The sequence below is a fragment of the Chelmon rostratus genome, chromosome 12 (genome assembly GCF_017976325.1).
Source record: "Chelmon rostratus isolate fCheRos1 chromosome 12, fCheRos1.pri, whole genome shotgun sequence".
Taxonomy (NCBI): domain Eukaryota; kingdom Metazoa; phylum Chordata; class Actinopteri; order Chaetodontiformes; family Chaetodontidae; genus Chelmon; species Chelmon rostratus.
The window spans coordinates 22,172,369-22,193,059 of NC_055669.1; the positions used below are offsets into that span (position 1 = coordinate 22,172,369).

Genomic DNA, 20,691 nt, shown 5'->3' on the forward strand with positions numbered 1-20,691 from the left:
CTTCTACCCCCCTATGGGAAGGCGCATATGATGCGAGTGGAAGAAGAGGAGGCACTCGACAAGGATGTCCACTTCATCCACTTCACGTTGGTGTTTCGCTGAGCCTACTTATCCAGCTTTCATACGCTGAAATCTGCTTTGCGACGGTGCTCTTGGCTGAGACGGCAGCGAAGCGTTCCGCGACAGATCGACTTTTGCTTACATTTGAGACCGCGGCATAAATTCTTGCCACTTGTGATAAATCGCAACCTCTCATTCATCTTAACACCTCAAATACCCCCGTTGACGGATCAGCCGAGCAAAATGGACCATCTGCCAACTTGTTGGCGCCATCAACTGTCAAAGCTTTGGCTTGAACGTCTAAATCGCGACATCCTTAACAATTATGGCAGCTCCTGCCTTCAGGCCCCGGAGAAACAGGGGGATTCTTTATGAGCCTGGCAGGTGCAGAATGTGGCAGGCGCCCAAACTCGTCAGCGCCCAGTGACGGTAGCAGCGGCAGTGGCTGAGCCTGGCAGGGAGAAACTGTATCACATATAGAGCGAAAGGCCTCCCGTTCCTTCAGCTGGCAGTGGTATAGCACACTAATGTAGGAGAGGGAGAGCTTATCTGCAGCTAAATTATACAGAGACGAGAGGAGAGAGGCACCAGTGAGGAGCAGGCACAGGAAACTCGATCTGTAGAGCCATTTAGAGATTTTTGCTAAATTATACACGAGTCCTCTGCTGCACTTTAGTGATATTGAGGTGGACAAGGCTTCATATCAATTGGTGTTATTAGGGATGACTGAATACGCAAAGTACCTCAGGCTTCAGTCACTGTGTGAATGAAACCATCTCAACTGTCTGCCTGCATAACTCATCAAGCTCATTTTCACGGGTTGAGACAGTGGCCTCAGTTGCATTTGGTGAGGGCATGTCATTAGACACCCGTAGAAATTTACAGAGCATATTTTCTTGTGATATTGTAATTTTCTTTGACGTGGAATTATTTCCAATGGGATGGGGGGGGAAAAAAAAAAACATACCAAGCGCACATTCAAAAGACCAGGGATAATCACAGTCTGGGAAAGCATCCCGAGCTGGAGATGTTAGAGGCTCTTGTCAGCTCTATCCATGTCTAATTTTTCTGCAATGTTGAGTATGTTTGTCACAGCTCTGAGTGCAGCCCTGATCACAAGGCAGGCTGGCAGATGTGCGGAAGGGGAATGTCTTTTTGAAAACGTGGAGGGCTTCTGTGAATGGAGGGCGTCTTTGAGATGGGACCGCTGGAGGGCTTCTTGCCGGTCAAGATGGGGAAAAAACGGAGAGACAGAAGAGATACACACCACCACAGAGGCCAGTTCACAGGAAGGTCATAACACTAATGACTGTCAGCAATGAACCAATGGAGTGCACTGCAGTCGTACCCCCTTAAGCACAAGCCTCTCAGTGTGCCAAAGTGAAGCACTGACAAGAGGGGGAACAACAACAACCACCGCCATCATAAACCAATCATAAAGTGGTCTCGCAAACGACTACATCGGCTCACAGTTTTGCTGCAGGGGTCGGATAATCAAGCGAAGCATTTCCATAACCAAATAAGGCAAATGAGCCATGGCGAGCAATTGGCCAGAAAACTGTCAAAAGTTAAGGCTAGAAGGCAGGATTAAATATAAATACAGCAGTGTTGTGCTATCTAGGTTTTCTAATGCGACGCAGGTTAAAAGCCTGCTGACTGAAAAAGGTCGGGAGTAGGACGAAAAAATATGACTAGAAAGCATCCGCATGCATTTACTTTAAGCATTTAGAGCAGCGGTTCTCAGCCAGGGGGGCTTATATCCCTGGAGGCACCTCCGCAGTTAATTGGGGACGCATGGAAAGATTGTCGAGTAGCTTCAGTAATTTTCAACAAATCTACAACTTGAATTAAAAAGTGCATCCTCACATCGAGCCCAAGGTAACACCTGAACATGTGGTGATGGTGTGAGCCTGGTTGATAAAACCTGGCGACTAGCCGTCACTCAAAGCGTCCATGCCCTGCCTTAAGCCTTAACATTATTTAAACAAGTGAGATATATAAATATTCACACCTCTACAGTTGCCATGAGTGCAGAAATAGCTGTAGAGACCAAAACTGCTTTTAACACCAGGCTGTCAACATTTCTGATGGAAAGTTTTAATATGGGGGTCTATGGGGACTGACTCACTTTTGAAGGGAGCCTCAAGTAGACATTGGAGGAAGTGCAGTTTTTGGCACTTTTGCGTTGGTTTAGTTTTTCATTCCAGACCTTGTTGCTAAGTTCACTTGTAGCCAAAAAGTAAGGGATAGTGGATGGATTGCCATTCAATTTTGCACAAGAGGAGCAATCAAAGTTTTAATCTAGCCCAACAATCAGCCTCAGCTGTACATGTGTGTTTTGCGCCAATTAGCAAATTTTAGCATGCACATGTGCAGGAGCCAATCCCTTTGTTTGTATTCATTCCTCTTTCTTAATTAATATACTGGTGATTTTGTACTGTGTGTGTTTCTTAATGCTTTTTTTCATATATGTGTAAACCATGCAGGTCAGAGTGCTGTGGCCGACTGGACATGCATCATCTGTTAACCGAGTGATGCTTGCATGAAATGTTCAAATCTTGCTTGCTCGTTTTGCATCTTTTGTTTACTGTATTAGTTCAGTAACACTGCCATTAAGTTTATATTTCCATTTTCTTCATGCAAACATTGCAAAAGACATTATTATTCTGGATTTCACATATGGACGTTGCATTTTTCTTCAGCAAACACAAGCATCTACGCAACATTTGCATTCACCTCAAAGCACTGCTGTGTCTCACTTCAGGCCACAAAACTGCTTCAATTTGACAACGGTGAGTTCTAACGGTTTTTGAAGGCCCTGATAAGTGATGGCCTGCCGACAGGAGGGTGCTCTAGGGGGCATTTACGAACGCTGTGTTTTCTCATTAAACTTGGAGGACTTGTTGGCACCGTCTCACACAACTTGTACTGGTTAAACTGAGCTGATGAAGTGCCCTGATGAGTCACATGGCGCACACAATCCTGCACTGTCTCTTATGTTGAGGACCTAATACCCTGCTAGAGTGGAGACTGGAGGATGAGGGAAATCATATAAAGGGCCCAAAAAAGAGGGGGCCTGACATCATCAAATCCGAAAGGTTACTGGCCAACGCTCGGCGCTGCTGCTCAAGAAAAACACTATTGATATTCTGTGGGTTTGGCCGGGGACAATGGCAGGGCTTGTCCCTCCCTCTCTCCCTCATAGCCTGGCATGGCAGAGATGTCACAGAGAGCACCAAACAAATGGATGGAGGGATAGAAGGGATGGAGAGATGGGGAGGAGGAGGTGGAGGAGAACAAACGCATTGTTCTCGGGGTGGAGAAAGGGGTATTGTGAACAAGACAGATAGCTTATGTGGGAGAATGGGTTGGGGGAAGAGAGAGGGGCACAAAAGGACAGAGAAAGGTGAAACCTGCCATTTTTTTTTATGGATGCCCCCTCTCTTTCTTTGCAGTTGGAGGTAATCCATAACCCTGCTTTGGGGGACACTTCCTAAAACTTTAAAGAGGAACACAGCAGGGACAGTTTCAGCACTGAGGAGTCATCTTCTGCTCGCCTTTCATCTGTCACAACACCACAGATCAGTTCTGGGGCATTTCTTTAAAAACCATGATCCACATCCCAAAGCCCCGAGCCACTTCTTAACATGTAGCGAAGCACAGTTCAACCGAGGCGACGAGCAGGTAGGCCTGCGACTGGAACTCCCCCTGGGGGACTCGGTGTGAATGGGTGACTTGATGTGAACTAACAGCACAGCTGTTTGAACATGGGCTGAGACCTCGGTGGAGACGGAGGCCGCTGTGCTGCAGTGCCCCGCAGGCGTGTGATGTGCGCCAGCTGCCCCCTCGGTAAACATCAGTGACACACACACACACACACACACACACACACACACACACACACACATACACACAACCACAACCATGGGCATGGGCAGTTAACCAGTCGCACACATTTTCACACAGAGCGACAAAAACAACCCCGTTCAAACATGCACAAAAGAGGACACAAACACAGAAGCGCCGCAGCGTGCAGACATTAACACTTACCACAAAGATTCACGGACACTTGCTTCTTCTCCACTTACACAGTCATACCTACACAAATTAGGCAGAGACAACGCTTACCACAGCCAGCCTTCAGAGTAATTCACAACAAAAGCCGGGCTCGTACAGCACACACAATATGGAATTGAATTCATTGCATATTTGCATTTTCAATATTTCATGCTCTGTTGCCTGTTTGATTTCCATTAGGGCCTTTTCCATCCCTCACACTTGCTGTTTCAAGCCCACTTCTAAAGCAACAGTACAGCTGACAACTGCTATTTGAAATTCAGATTTTAGTAACACCAGCAAGTCCCTTGTTTCTATTCAAAAAAAAAAAAAAAATAGGCGAGATGTGATGATGATATTCAAGATGAGTGTCAGATGTAACCAAAGTAGTGTGCAGGCGAAGAGACGCATTTCAAGAGCAAATAGGAGAAAAAACCTCTCCACAGGAGGGGGTGGATGAATGAAAAGTGATGAAAAAATGAGTGTAACAGATAAACAACGGAGGCAGACGAAAAGGGCATTTTCAGGGCAATTTCCATGATTATTCTACCACAATGGTGTCCTTCTCAAACTCCCCTTCAGCAGACACAGGACACAGCCCACACACACACAAATAACAGACAAACCACCAGTCGGGCAGTATGCATACTCGCATATCAAGACGGCATAACAAAAAGCCATCTCAAAAGCTCTCCAGTATATAAAACACAAACCACTCAGCATGTGCGGCAACAACAGCAAGCCACATGCAGTGTGAGTCACCACAGAGCGACCAGCATTTTACAGAGAGACAAGCGCTGTAAATTTGCACTCTTGATGCACGCCTCCTTGCAGCCACAGGAACGCTGGCCTACCAACGCTTCTAATTCATTTCCTGCATCTCATCGTGTTCGGGTCAACTTTCTGCTGCTGCACTCACCCTGTGGCGCCCCAATACCAACGAATAAAACAGAATGTGATCTGTTTGCTGATCTTTTTTGACATGCATTAAACTGAAAACAGTACAAAGACAATATAATTAATGTTTGACCTCATCACCTTCATGAATTTTTGTAAATATCTGCTTATTCTGAATTTGATGCAGCAACATGTTTCGGGAGCAACAAAAGACTTGGATCAAAAGTTGTGGATCATTCAACAGGTAAACAGGTTGACTGGTAACAGGTGATAGTATCATGATTGGGTATGAAAGGTGCATCCTGGGAAGGCTCGGTCGTTCACAAGCGAGGTTCACCACTTTGTGAACACATGATTGGATAAAGGATGTTACTACATGGACTCAGGAACACCTCGTCCAACTGTTCTCAGTAAACACAGTTTGTTTGCAAATGTTCACATTCTGTTTTTATTTAGTTTATTCACGGTTGTGTAACATCCCTGGAAATCAATCCAAGAGTCCAGCTGCTGTTAGCTGCTGTGAGGTTGCACTCATGCTTTGAGCTAAATGCTAAAGTCAACACGCTAACGACAACAGTGGTATAATATGTACCATGTTCACCACCTTAACATGTTCACCATGCTAACACTTGCTAATCAGCAGTTGAGGCTGATGGAAATGCCACCAGTTTTGCAGGTATTGGACAAATATGCTAGATTCGCTACTAGAGGAAGTGCGGGGATCAGCAAATGAATACAGCTGAGCCTGATGGGAACACCACCGTGTCCCAAGATCCGCCACAAGCCATTCAACAGTTGTCGATAGATTACACTTACAAACAGCAACTGCATGGCTGGAGGAAAAGTCAGGAGGTCACCAAAGTGGTGATGATTCATCCTCTGGGCAACATGAACATGTGTACAAAATTTCATGGCAATCGATCTAATAGTTGTTGAGATACTTCAGTCTGGACTGGAACAGCGGACAGACCAACACCACCATGCCAGGAGCCGAAGTGTGTCTAAAGCTCATAACTTTGAGTGTGTGCTCAGTGTATTTGCAGAGATACGAGCAGCCCAACAGATCCTTGTGTTTTTAATGCAGCTGTTGAACTTGTATGACGTGAACCAGCAGTCAGCGCCTGTGCGTCAATGTCACCCAAACACTTCCAGCACGTCCCCTCCCTACTTTGCATTTAATGCGATTCCGAGTTGCTTACGGCTCAGACGAAAGCACAAACACGTCGCAAACGCTAAGTGGTTCAATCTCCGTCTCGAGCGCACTCACATCCTCTCACACGGTGTCACTGTGCAGAGAACTCAAAATCCTCTCTGCTTCCTCGTGTAATAACCACCCGTCCTTGGCTCTCAAGCTGACCCCCTTCCACACACCCCCAGCAGCCTCTGATTGATTCAAGCTGGACAGTTAGTGGATTTCCATCATCTAATGCAAGCTGTGAGTGCTTCTCTTTTGTCCTGCTGTTTGAGCAACTGTCAGCCCCCACGTCTTTTTTTTTTCTTAACTTCTAATAACGTTTCAGGCAGTCTCCTTGGCTTGTCCTCTTATTACCACACATGCTGAATGCACTTCGGGGCGCCTTTTTGAGTGCTCGAGCAGAAATCAGGCCAGCTGAATGCATTGGTATGCCTCCCATACATTTCATGTTTTGCTGGGTGGTTTTGCACAGTGAATTTTTGATAGGGATCTATTACCAGCAGGTACAGGCTGTAACTGCTGAGTCGATTTGAGTGTTCGGAATTTATGTGCGCCGTAGTCGCGAGAAGTTTATGCAATTTTGCCTCTGAAAGGGAATTCAGAGTCCGTAAAGGAGCAGGGTCGATAAATCAATAACGCAAATGACAGGATGCTTAAAACTGGCAAGAGCCTTTATTTTCATTCAACATTACAAAAAGAAAGATGCTATTTACAATTATTTCTGAAATTGCCATTATTTATCATTCTCTGCTCTTCCCTCCACAGGCGATTAGTAGTAGTCCTCCGGGTCAGCTCGCTCCCCCTGATTCTGAATCTGCTGCTGCTTCTTGTACAAATCGGCGATCTGTGGGGAGCAGAGGAGACGGACGGAGATTGAGAGGGAGAAAAATATTGAGAGAGGAAGAGGGTTCGCATGAGAGAGCATGCATGAAAGAGAGAAGGCGGGAGGGAGGGGAGGGAGAAGATCATGAAGTCAGGTCAGTCACATGAAGAGGAGAAGCTAAAAATAACAGTTTGATTATTCATATCCCCGGCTTTGAAGTCGGTGACTCCCAGCTGCTGACTGGGAGACAGAGGTTGTGTTCACTCAGCTCATCTGGGTTTGGGAGGCGGGACAATGAATAATGTGTGAGCAGCAGGCCCACCCACAATCAGCAGCATCAGTACCAGTCCAGCAGGGTGGCACAGTGAGCAGGAAAACATTGAAACAACACGTTATTTCTCCTTCACGGGATCAACTTAAAGCTTTGATGCCCAGCCCAGAACTGACTGGGTCCAGCCAGTTCAGGTTCCAGGTTTTTTTCATTCCCTGTGACTGAAACGATGTCGGGTTTCACTCAAATTGCCTGCAGAATCACAGACAGCGAGGCGTGTTGTGGTGGCGGGTGTGTGTGCATCCTCACAGATAATAACTGGCAGAAGTATCATTAAAATGCAGCTGACTTCCAACTGAGCACAATTCTAGACTCCACAGTTGACAAATGGCTGTTAATTCAAGTAATGAGAAAATTCCCATTAGAAACATGAATTTGACCTGATAAAAGGTTTAACTCTTACTCACAATCGTTGCGCTGTTGGATAACAATGAGCATTGCTTGTGTGATATTGAGCTTGGATCCGGTTGTGAGTTTGTACATTCAGGGAGACCCTTGATTTTGGCAAGTGTCTTAAATGTTTAAGTACACAATCAAACTTCTGAATGTGAGTCTGTGGTGTCGTTTTTTTATCCATGAAACCATCCTCATTTAGTCAGTCCAGCAGTCAGCACAGGAAAGCACGACCCAGTACTTCCTGCAAATCCAGACTTGATTTTGGACACACGGCAAACAAAACGTCCAGTAATTTACAGCATATTTCTGGTGCTTTGTGCATCCAGAATGAATTATTTCTCAGTATTAAAGATTAAAACCCTTCAGTTTCCAGCTGAATCTTCTCTATCAAGCAAAAATAGCAAACACTATCTGGTTTTAGCCTCTCAGCTGGGAGAATCTGCTGCTTTGTTAAATGTGATGGCACACTGAATATCTGAATATTTCACCTTGAACTGCAGTCAGTCATGAACACAACTGGCACATTAACAGATTCTGAGCATAACTGTTCAGCCCTGCATCAGATTAAGTGAAGGCAAATATGCGGCCGTTGTCTATAAGTTCAACAAACAAGTGTGCGGCTCTGCAGATAGTAAACGAGGGTGTTGAGGACAAAACGCTTTCCTTGCCTCCTCCTTGAAGAAGATAAAGTGTGACGAGTTCTAAACCCACAGCATGAAAAGCAGCAGTTATTTCAGAAGGTTAAACTGGTTGGTTACCGACAACACGTAAAATGTAAAGCTGCTACTAAAGATTATTTCACTGCTCTAAATAATTGAGCACTTATTTTTACTTGATTGATCTTTAACTTATAAATAACAAAAAAAGTTGTTTAACGTTTAATCAATGAATCCAGTAGTCGATCAATCCAGTTTTTGGTTGGTGGTTTATTCATTTGAGTCATTTTTATAGGACATTAGGTGTCTTTTTTGCCATTGGTCGGACGACACGAGTACTGTGAAGATGTCACATTGGGCTTTAGGAAGCTGATATTTCTCTCTTTTTTTCCATCATTTTATAGACTAAATTAACTATTAATTAATCTTGATGCAATAAAAATAACTGTTGCTTGACTGACTGCTGTTGAGTGGTCTTTATATTTCAGGCATGTTCGTATGAGGTATTCATATACAATAACAGTGATGTGTGCATTGACTTGTAATTCATGCTGGCTGGGTTAAATCATAAAGAAATGCAGCAGGCAGGTCAGAGAGAAGAAGGAAAACACTTTGCAGAATAAACAAAAACATCTAAAAATCCTTAAAACTTAATTTATGTCTTTGGCGAAACCCACACCGACACCGAGGTAAAATAAGTCATAAAAGATTTACGTTAAATACAATCACAGGCTGTGCTTGTTGTCGGATAGGTGAGTGTGTGTGTATTCAGGTGAAGGTACAGCTGACCAGCACCTCTCTGTACAATATGCTGCACTGTTCACGCCGCAGAGGGAGGCCACAACACAAACTGGTGCCAGTTTAACAGATGAGTGTCCTTGCGGTGCTCTTCACCCTTGAATTTTTACAGAACAGCTCCTGTGAAGTGACCGCGATGATGACGACGATGCGGCGTCTCCATATGACATTTTAAGTAACATGGCAGAACAAACACACGCCTGAATGCTGACTGGTTTACAATCATTATCATGTTGCACATGGCTGACCTTGTCTGACCTCCTGGGCCTTCACACATGCTCCACAGGTAGTAATTGATGCTTAAAATGTGTATCTGACATCATTCTGCACTTCACTGCACTGCTGATTTCACACCTTCAGCGCAGGTGATGTGATGTACCTGAGCTCCGGTGGTGGCGTCCTCGGGCTTCTTGTCGTCTCTGATCCGAAGGAAGCGGGGGAACCTCAGAGAAATGCCCTTTTCTGGATCCACCTGAGGACAGACAGGTAGACACAATCACAGTCAGTACACAGCCATTGATGCATGTGAGCGTTTGGCCTTTGCTGCTTGTTCTACACGTGTTGAATAAATGTTTTTAGATATTCAAATCCCCATTAGGTCATGGTTTAAAAAGCATCGAAGGTTAAAAAATGATGATTTTTCAACCCTTTCAGTTAAAGGACAAATCTGCTCTTTGTTCTACTTCCATTTATCTGCCTCTCAAATTCTCTCATGACTCATTACTTTCAAATATGGATGCATTGCACATTTTCTTTCAATTCATTTCACTTGTGGGGCTGTTTGAGAATGGAAATGTTGAATGTGAATAAATGCGTTCGAGCTTTTCTGATGGATTATATGCATGTCAAAATTCAGTTACAAAATGCATCTCATTAAAATTCTGAAGTTGTCAAACATGACGGCTCGACAACCAAACCAATCAGTGAAAGTTTCAGGTGAAACTGGCAGCAACTGCGGGCTCACGACAGCCTTGTAAACAATGCGTGACAAATGGAAATTAATGAAGAGCAACAACAAACATTCACAAGTCACGCGTCTCTGACCTGTCTGACTTCACAGGAGTCAAGGGTCAATATAATATCAACATACAAAATTGAAGAGCAAAGAGCATGAGCAACTCTTCAACAATCGGTTTCAGCCTCACCTCAGCAGTCTGATATCAGTGATAAATTGTGATTGATCATTAATTTATTGATATAGTAACAGCCTGAGAAAATGGAGATGTCTGGCAGCCAATGTCTCACACCAGTGGTACTGTTGAAAGTTGCTATTTAACATAAACCCTCTCAAGTCATTTCTTTTCTGCCCTGAAACCTTTGTTTCCACCAGCTGTTAAAAGCAAACAAATCGCAGCTACATGACGTTTAAAGCTGCAAAGTAATCTGACAAATTACTTTATGGCTTGTGTAGATAATGGAAAGTGTAGATAATACTAATCCTCTTAGCGAGGGTCTCATTTGTTTACAACAACTCATCCAGCTCCCTCAAGTTTTTAAGTGTTTAAAAGTAAAGTTGCAAAATTTAAGGTTTATTGACAATGAAATCAAACACTTCTTCAAACCTTTAAACCCAGACTTTTCTAACCAAATCCAGTCAGAACATGCAAAACTCTTTTGTCTTGCTTCCTATAAATGTTTCCACGCAGACAGAATCTGTTTATCTCAGTCACATTTTATTTCAACTGTGGTTAAATGTGAGTTGTATACTACTAAGTGTTATGGCAAACACTTTATGCGCACTGTGGGACTGAGTCCAGCATGCTGCCAAACCACGGGTAATAAACAAGTATCTGTTCCATTAAATCCAGCATCTTTTACAGCGTTTTTAATAACTCAATTAAGAGGCACTAATTGTGACTTTTCATTGCAGGCAACAGACCATAACAGGCAGGATTTATCAGTGGAAACACATGGGGGGGGAATTAACATGCTGAACTGACCATTCCCATGGCGGCCTTGTAGACGGGCGACAGCGACAGGTCGGCGCACTTCACCTCCCAAACCTGCACGGCGTCCAGCCACACGTCGGGCTCTGCTGATTGGTCGACGCGGTAGTAGGCGCGGGGCTTGGGCAGAATGTGCTCCTAGAGAATAAACAATGAAAAACGGCCATTTTCATTATGAATTACATGAACCAAAACAGTGAAAATGGGCTGGAAGATGCTAAATTTCTGATGATAAAAGAGAAAAGCAGGTCGAGAGAGATCTAAACACCTAGTTTCGTCCGCAGATACAGATGCGCACAATGCACAAAATAGGTCAATGCATTCATAGAGAACCTGATAAAGAGACAGTGACAGAGTGGCTTTGGTTGCCCTGCTGAATCCTGCTGCTGCCTCACAGTCACCTCCCAAGAGGCTGCACAGAGCTTCAACACTCTCATATTCAAATGATACCCACCTACCTGAAGGGCAGCCTGAGAGGGTGATTCCCAAAGCAGTTATTATGCGCCTACCGGAAAGATTTCAATCAGAAACACTTTGATATATACGGTTTTGTCAGCTGATATCCAACTCTTAAGACTTAAAAAAAAAAACAAAAAAAAAAAACACCAAACTGTTTCCGTTCTGTACGCAAACTGAGAAGACTGTCAACTTCAAAAATATCTAATAGTGCCTTTTTAACTCCGACACGAGCAATCATCCTGTCAGAGTCGGTGTCACACCTCCACATAATGACACCCCTCTTGTTTTGCCGTAAAACAACCACCTCGGCGAGTGCGACTCTGAAGCAGTGTAATGTTAACCAGACTGCCGCAGTGTCCACAGAACTGGGTCATAGTTAAGTAATGCTGGGAAAAAGAAGGCTCCAGCAGTAGTGGTGCTGGTTTTCTTGCACACATTATTTATACTGTAGGCATTCAAGTGACACTCTCACGCAGAGTGAATTACAATGAGCGAGCTGGTAGGCGTGGAGAGTCTTATAAAACATCGCTGCTGATAAACATGAGTTAGAGGTGCACCTTCACACTTTATTTGACAGGTCAGGCGTCAGCTGGGCGCGACTGACCCACATTAAATCTCCACTCTTATAGAAACACAACAATGCATTTTTATAAACCGTCCACAACATAAAACGTGTGTGAGCCTTTTCACTTGGAGGCAAATATTTATGCCATTCACAGCAGGCAGTGCATCCATCCTGAGGGCGTATGTAGGGGAGACTAATTTAAAGAGGGTAATTATTGCTGGGAGAGGCGCACAGTTTCTGCAGAGTGGGCAACAGAAAAGGCGAACCACAAAAGTTTGATGTTACAAAATCTCCAGTTTTTCCACTAAACGAGAAGACAAAGGCGATTCCTTCAGTAGCAGCCTCTCAGTGGCTCTTTAAATAAAGCTAATGGTCACTCCAGAATGTCTCCTGAGTGTTTCAAAGGTAAATTCCAGTTTAATACAAGTTTGCATATATTTTCATATTAAAAGCTTTTGTTCAGCAGCTCAAACATTGTAATCTCTCTTGTCCCTGGTAAAGTTTAAACATCAAACATCAGTGCAGGAAGTGCTCAGTTTGCATTAAACAGCACTTGAAAAGAGCATGATGAAAAAACTCAAATGAGAGGGCTGTTACTGCACTGATGGAAGAGGTGAATGTACACAATGCTGACTTTATCAAGGCCACTATTTGAGGTTTTATTCTTTTTTCAGTCGGTTTGGCCGTCAGGTATTGGAAAAACAATACAAGGACGTGCGACACGGCAACAAACGAGGACAGAAAGGCATCAAACGAAGCCCAAGGTTAGCCCAATTTATCTGAAAGAGAAAATGAAGGAAGTAATGACCCAAACTGTCCGTTATAAACACCTCCAGGTAACAGACTGACTTCCTGGTTTAACTTTGATCGACTGTACTTGCTGTAGTTGTGTATAATTGATATTTTGAGCACACTATTTTTGTTTTACCTCCGAATAAAGAAAATCTTGCTTGTGGTTCTTGCTGTGTGACTTTCGGCCGCATTGCCAGATTTCAGCTATTTATTTGGCTAGTACAATGTCCCCGTAACCATCGGAAATTATGGACAAACACGTAAAAATACGACCCAAGTTCTAATAAACCGGAGTTTTCTCGATTGATTGTTCAGTCAGTAAAATGTCAGTTTCCCAGAGCCAAATGGTGATGCCTTTGTTACTTGGTTATTTTGATTAACATTAAACAAAATCCAAAAATATTCTCAACAACGGTTTTAGTGTTCCCAAGTCCATGTAGTAACATCCTTCATCCAGTCATGTGCTCACAAAGAGGTGAACCTCGCTCCATGACGCTGATGGGGTAACACATTAAATATATTGTCTTTGTACTGTTTTCAATTGAGTATATGTCAAAAAGGATTAGAAAATTATCACATTCTGTCCTATTTATGTCTACACAGCATCCCAAATTTTTGGAATCAGGGTTGTAGACACATTAAAAAAATGAAAATTAAATGTTGACGTCTGAGGCGGGCGCCAGTGAATATTTGGCACTTTTACTGATTATCAAAACAGCTGCTGATTCATTTTCTGTCTATCAGCTAAATGATTAATCGTCTTATTGTTTCGGCTCTTGTGCAGTTGCAGCATCACACACTCCAAGCTCCGCACTGTGAGCTAGGCAGATTATGAATTAAAAAGGAAAGAGGAGCAGGTTTATGTTCAAGCAACAGAATAAACATCAGAACAGAAAAAAAAAAGGGGGGGGGGGGGGGGGGGGATCGGTGTGTCTCTCGTTGCAGCACTGCACCTCGCCACCCAGAAGAGTGCGAACACAGCCAATTGTCTCCATGTCTGGAGTCCCATCGGCCTGCAGCACTCCAACCGCAGCAACACGGCCGCACCAGCAGCTCGCCTTAATTCGCCATCCATCACTTTCAGATGGAGGGTTTCATTACTAAGCACTACACTACAAGCTGTATTGGTCTGGGGGAGAAAAAAAAAAGGTTACACCGCCTTCTCAATCACTGTTTCACTGCGAATCTGCACTGTGCAGCAGTTTGTTCCACTGAGTCTAAACCCTTAACCTTTAAAATATTACTTTAAGGTTATTTGATTCCAGAACGCCACACTGTGTTCCAGGTTTGTACAGTGAATGTGATCCAACAATTAGTCACTTTCACAAACAGGTGAATGCTTTTTTTTAAGAGCCTCTCCTCTGCTCTTATTTCTGCAAAAAGCAGCTCTAAATTTAGCCAATAAAGTCAACAGAGTACTCAAGTGAATTGTGACTCTCACAACGGCTATCGCTTTCGGAGAGCGGTTGTCAATTTCTTCAAATGCTGCTGCTCTGCTGCTCCGGAGCGAACCTCTTCAAATGTAAATTGAAAAAGCAATTCATTATCCAACGTCACAGCATGCCTGCACAGTTACTCCAAAAAGCAGATCGCTGTAAGAGATGTAGCTTATGATCTCTGTCCAACATTTTCCAACAAAGTACTGAAGTCACACATTTGTCAGGAAATACACAGTTTTAAAGCCAAAGCATTGATTTTGCTCAGTTCAGAAAGGCAGACACTATGTGGACCAGCCTGGGGGGTGGGAAACATATTTCCTACAATCCCTGAGCTTAATTTCTCTGACTTCTCTCATTTTGGCACTTTAAAAGTACCTGGAGGTGTCAATTACAAAATGACTGCAGCATTTGAGTTGCATTTTATAAGTATATTTGCAGACTGGCCGTCTCACTTTGGTCTGAAAGTCTCAATTTATACTTGGAGAGATGGAATGAGGAATTGAATGAGAGACTAACTATCTATAGAATTAAAGGGCTCCAAAGTCCTCAGCCACTCTCATCTGTGGCTGCAGAATGCTCAAAACACAGCTTATGATTTTAAAAAACTGAAGGCATCAATGTGAGAAAACAAGTGTTGAAGTTGTGTATTTTACTGAGCTGGTAAGTGCGACAGCCACGGCGTGCCACTTTACCTTTAAGAACTTGTAATGCTGCTCCAGATCTTCATCCTTGAAGCCTGTCCCGATCTGCAAGAGACGAAAGGAGATGAGAGAGACACACACTCGGATATGCACACACACACACACATACTCCCTCATGGTGAGACAGCAGACATTTGGCAGCGAGCGGCAGAACACAGAACGGCAAGCAAACCTCCCTCACCTACGCCACGAGCACCTTGTCTGCCTGCTTCGCCTGAAGCGTCGTGTCACCTCTCAAAAGACTCGAACCCGCTGAGACACGAGAATCGTCTCGCGGGCTGAGATGTACAGAAGGGGAAAGAAAAAAGGCTGCTATATCATGCAAATATAGCATTTTCCAGCTCACAGATATATTCTAAAAGGTGTATTCTGCAGGTGCCCACCAGCAGCTTTGTGTTTCCAGAGCCTGCAGTGAACACAACAAGGTTCAGAGGGGTTTCATTCAACTGTGGCACCTTTACGGCCTCAGTTGAAATGGATGAAAACACCAATGTCACACCAAACACAGGAGATAACCTGTTAGGTGGTTTTTAGACAAATACAAAGAAGTGTTTGTTTTATTGAATGTCACAATCGGACCCCTGAAGCAGCTGCATTTGATCAGTACAGGTGATTATCAATGACGACCCAATATCTAATGACTGAGCGTTTTCAAGGCCATGAGAGAGTTATGAATTTATGTTGAGAAACCGAATAACAAGCTGTTGCTGTGACTGCAACCTAATGTCTTTCCCATTTCATTAGCATTCATCTTACGATCTCTGGAGGGAGTCAATGGGAACTCAAGGTCTTCACAGGTAGACCCAATACCGAGGACTCGAGACCTGACCCAGGACCTGGACTGGTTTGGATCCACGTTTTATACAGTCAATCGGGTGTGGGTCGGGTTTATTACCGCTAGTCCTGGGTTTGTTGAACATTATGAGCAATCCTCAAGTGGATCGAGAAGAATCGGCCGTGATCACACAGCACTGATCATGATAGAAGTGCTCTCTCTGTGTGTGTGTGTGTGTGTGTGTGTGTGTGTGTGTGTGTGTGTGTGTGTGTGTGTTTATTCTTAATTACTGAGAGAGTTGTATGTACAGGCTGGGAAACAAGGTGAGAACAAACAGACTCGACACAGAGATCACAGGTGGTAGCAAGGAGAGAAGGCTACTAACATAACATTAGGGAAGACATAGTTCCAGTTTATAGACAGGTCCGGTTCAGTTCCGGGTAGTACATTTCCAGGTTCAGGGCACGCATTTTTGGACCCATGAACACCTCTAACGTGAACCGTGTCTGAGTGGACTGCTCCCAGATCTGCTGAGGACTCGAGTCTCGCTCAAGGACGTTTCAGTAGGACGTATAGTCGGGATTACATTTGGGAGATTGAAATGTGGGTTAAATTCTGCTTTCAGATACAAAGGAGCTTGTCAGACTGAAGGTTCCTGAAGTTTATGTCAAGGACAATATTTTTTGGGGGTCTTTGTTTAATGGTTGACATTGAAGAGTTGAAGAGGAAAAAAGACAGATGACAAGCAGCTCACTGGATCTGCTGGCGCTGCTGTCACATGATACACATCCTAAACGACCAGACAGCAGAGACGTGCCACAGACAGCTTTCATTATAAAGACTAATATTACACCATTTCTTCTTTTTTAATTACTCATATCAACAGTTCCTATTATTTTCATGTAGTGGAAACAGACCTCTATGATGTAGAACTGTGATGAATGATGCACATCATCAACACATTCATCCAAAAAAAGACAAAAAAGACAAAAAAAAAAAACAAAAAACACATAATCTCTTGGCTCCGTCAAGTCTTTAACTGGTGTGACAGTGTCAGCAACACTCACTCAACACTGCAGAGAGTCAGCCAGTGTTGGAAGACATACTGAGAGTTTTTTTTAAGCAAAAACAGCAAAACCACAATAAAACAATACTCCATTAAAAGTGAAAAAGCTACGATACGAGCAGCAAAGTGCCAAAAGTATCACAAGTTAAGGTACTAATGATGTAAAACGGACCCAATCAGAGTGCGACATTTACATTACTAGACTAGTATTACTGAATCATAAACATGTAAAAGCATTTTAATGTTGTGATTATAAAATGTTTATAAAGAACAGAATTATTAAGTATTATAAAATGGAAATACTCAAATTAAGTACAATACTTGTGTAAAAATACATAGCTACATTTCATCAAATGATACCTGTAATATCCACATTGTGGCAGGTTGGAAGAAGTTCACAGTTCACCACTTCATTCTAAAATTATACTGATTTTGGCTCTTGTTTGAGAGGACTGCAGGAGTCTGTGCACTTTTTGACTATCGCTTAGGTTGCAGAGCTTGGGGGAGGCAATGCACCAACACGACATTAAGAACAAGGTGTAACTGCCAAGTTATCCGCACACCGCTGAGATAACGGAGATCAGATGGGAATGCCAGAATGGAAGGCTGGAGATTTCATCTTCAGCCTAGTTCACACATATACAGGCATTTTTTTTTAAAAAAACAGGGCTCCTCCTCCCACAAAATCTCAGCCACACAAGCAAACGAAACTCTCCTTTAATATGAAAATGCAATCCTGGAAGCTCCCTTTTCAATGACCAAAAACTGAGTTTCTGTACATAAAAGGTCCAAAGGTGCAGATGTTTTAAAAAGAAGCCAAGTGCATCTGGACAAGGCATTAATGTTGCCAAGACCTGAGCTGAAAGTGTGAACAACAGAGTAAATAAAACCTGGTACGACTGGATGCACCAGGCCACACCGACTGACAGGTGTGACCGAAACCTTCCATTCTGCAGCTCAGTCAGCCTTCATTTAAAGAGGACGGTTTAAACCATGACAACAATGTAAGAAAAAACTGAAGTGCTCTCAAACGCCAGAACCAGCAGCGAGCTGAGCAAAGGAAGATTAATATGAAATCAATAACAGACAACAAGCAGGAGCTCTTCATCGAACATTTTTCACATTTTACACAACAAGTGGTGTCTTCTCCTGTGTAACTCCAAACGCAACGTTCATCCTCACCTCACTTATCCAGGGTAGTCATCTCAAGTGTGAAAACATTCTCCAATGAGACTTTATTTATAGAACAAATCGTGAGAAGAGGGAGAAACCACTAGAACAGCCTGAAACAGTTAACGCTGTAATCTAACGGGCGCTTTAACCTCAGTCGGCTCCAGTGGAGCCGCTCAGTAGCCAGCAGCAGAATGCTGTGGTTGTACCAGCGAGCTCCCAGGTGTGAATGTGTGTAAGTATATGAAAGTGAAGCAGGCGGTGCAGCAAAAAGTGTGTGTGTGTGTGTGTGTGTGTGTGTGTGTTCGCTGCTCACTAAATCCCTTTTCCATGGATAAAGACATAAAAGTTATAGAGGGAAAAAAAACAGAGATGGAAGGTTTTCACAGGATGAAGAAGAGACAGAATTTATGCTCTGTGGTGAAGTCATACTCTGGCTTGTTCACGCTTGCATTATCTCAAACACACACACACACACACACACACACACACACACATAAATGCACACAAGTGGTCACGCATGCTCCAATACATGCTTACCACTTATCCTAAGATGCACCCAGTCACGCCTCCACACACACTTGTAGATTTTCCTCCAACTCAGCTTTGAGGAGACAAGTGACGCACACACACCTGCTGAACAACCACACACACACCAAATACAACAAACGCACGTCAAAACACACTCCGCACAGACATGAAAACACCTCACCACACGCGTGCACACACAAAACAGACACGAACAGAAAACACTCAACAGTATTTAACTCTCAATATTAATCACAAGCTCCTGCACACAAACGCATGTTAAAAACACATTTCTATCAGTCTCGCCTTTCAAAGGTTACATGTTTGAGTACATGTACTGCCGGAGGGCAAATTCCATAGATTAACATTTTAAACATCAGGACTCTGCCTGAAAATGTTGACATACATGTCGAGGCCAGAAATATAAGATGAGTTTCTCTGCAGGCTTTTCATTTGGGAGCAGAGCGCAGTGCTTTGGGCAGCAGTGCGATACCAAGAGCTCATCACTTCAACAAACTCTCAGAATATTCATTACATTTTGAATATTTTCTTATTGAGCTGCTGAAATGTTCGCACCCACCACATAATTAGACACTAACAAATTGTCCTAAAATCATAAAACAAAGTTCAGGAAAATTAAAACGGAAAATTTGGAAAAAATTAAACTGGATCTGGTAAAAAATGAAAACAGATTTCCTCGGGCCCTTGGCCCGGTCAACCCCATTAATACACTGCTGTTTAAAACATTTATGTGCACATTATTCCCCCGCTGTTATTCGGATGGGAATAAAATAAAGTAATTAACAGCATGTTGGCGAATGTGAACCTTTACAAATTGATAACAATGCTGCCACATCGACGCATCGACCTTCTTCCAAAGCTGCAGTCACGGAAAAAAAGCCTGCAGACGTCAAAACTCCAGTAACACTTGCAGTATAAATAACAAGCTACCCTGATGAAGTGTTGCCTTATTCTTCAGTGAGGGTTTTGTGCATGTGGGTGTGGATCTGCTTGTAAAATTCATTTTATTATTTTAGAGACTATTATGTGATTTTTGCAAACATAACGAACTGAGAACTGATTAAACTAGCAAATCTTGTTTGCACCTTTTTTTGCTTCATAAATAACATTTCTTCTGCTTTAGACATTTTATTAAATATATCATCAGAGAAACCAGTCATGAATCCCCTGCATCATATCAAACCCTGTGTTGGATGTACTGTATCGCTATAAAACATGGACTGTACAAACACACACCTTGCAGACGGACTGGAACTCCTCGTTATCCTCGTCGTAGCAGGCCAGCAGGAAGCCCCCGTAGGTGCCCGTCCTCTTGCCTTTTCCCAGGTAGGCGCCAATCACACAGAGGTCCACTGTGTCGCCCACCCCCTCCAGGTAGTCCTTTTTAAGCTGAGGGGAGGACAACAGCATGACAGAGATATTACTGTGTTCCTTATGATTAAAGATGCAACAATAAATCAGGGCACAATTAACAAAATGGAATCAATTATGACTATAAAAAGGTAATAATCTTCTTCACATAAATGAAATGCCAGAGGGCACAATGAAATGTCATTTATTAGCAATGCCAACTGTCAGAGATGATGCGTTGTGTGTTGAAGAAGCTGCTTTGCTTCTTCATTTAAAGATTTTATTATCTGTGTCCACAAAAACTAAAAAAGTAAAAAATCACACATCTAGAGAGAAGTAAGTAAATGAAGACCTTTATACAGTCAGCAATGCATAACTGTGTGCTCACTTCTGTGTGTCTGTCATAAGAGAACAGGTTTTCCAGCTGTGTAACACACACATGTTGGGGCCAGTGTGTGCCCATGTTTATGAACAGTGCATGCAAAGTGCATGAGAGTTACTGTTGTGTCACACACACCTTGAGCCAGTTGTGAGAGCGCTTGGCAATTTCATAGGTGGCATCTTTCTCCAGAGTCTTCACCATTAGGCCCTCGCAGGAGTCTACACACACACAGAGACACACATTAATACACCAAAACACGATTCCAGTCGTGCAGAAAGGAAATGA

The 20,691-nt window shown here is 43.2% G+C and overlaps 1 protein-coding gene across 1 annotated transcript in view; it reads right to left on the reverse strand.

The window, feature by feature from the left end:
* Nucleotides 1-6,864: 6,864 nt before the first annotated feature.
* lig1 (ligase I, DNA, ATP-dependent) overlaps nucleotides 6,865-20,691 on the reverse strand; it is a 44,159-nt gene continuing 30,332 nt past the window's right edge. The window contains exons 22-27 of the mRNA XM_041949017.1: nucleotides 20,542-20,624; nucleotides 19,911-20,063; nucleotides 15,106-15,159; nucleotides 11,153-11,296; nucleotides 9,592-9,684; nucleotides 6,865-7,052 (exon numbers count right to left, since the gene is read on the reverse strand). Of these exons, the coding sequence (XP_041804951.1) occupies nucleotides 6,978-7,052; nucleotides 9,592-9,684; nucleotides 11,153-11,296; nucleotides 15,106-15,159; nucleotides 19,911-20,063; nucleotides 20,542-20,624 (602 nt within the window). The 3' untranslated portion in view covers nucleotides 6,865-6,977. The remainder of the gene's footprint in view (nucleotides 7,053-9,591; nucleotides 9,685-11,152; nucleotides 11,297-15,105; nucleotides 15,160-19,910; nucleotides 20,064-20,541; nucleotides 20,625-20,691) is intronic.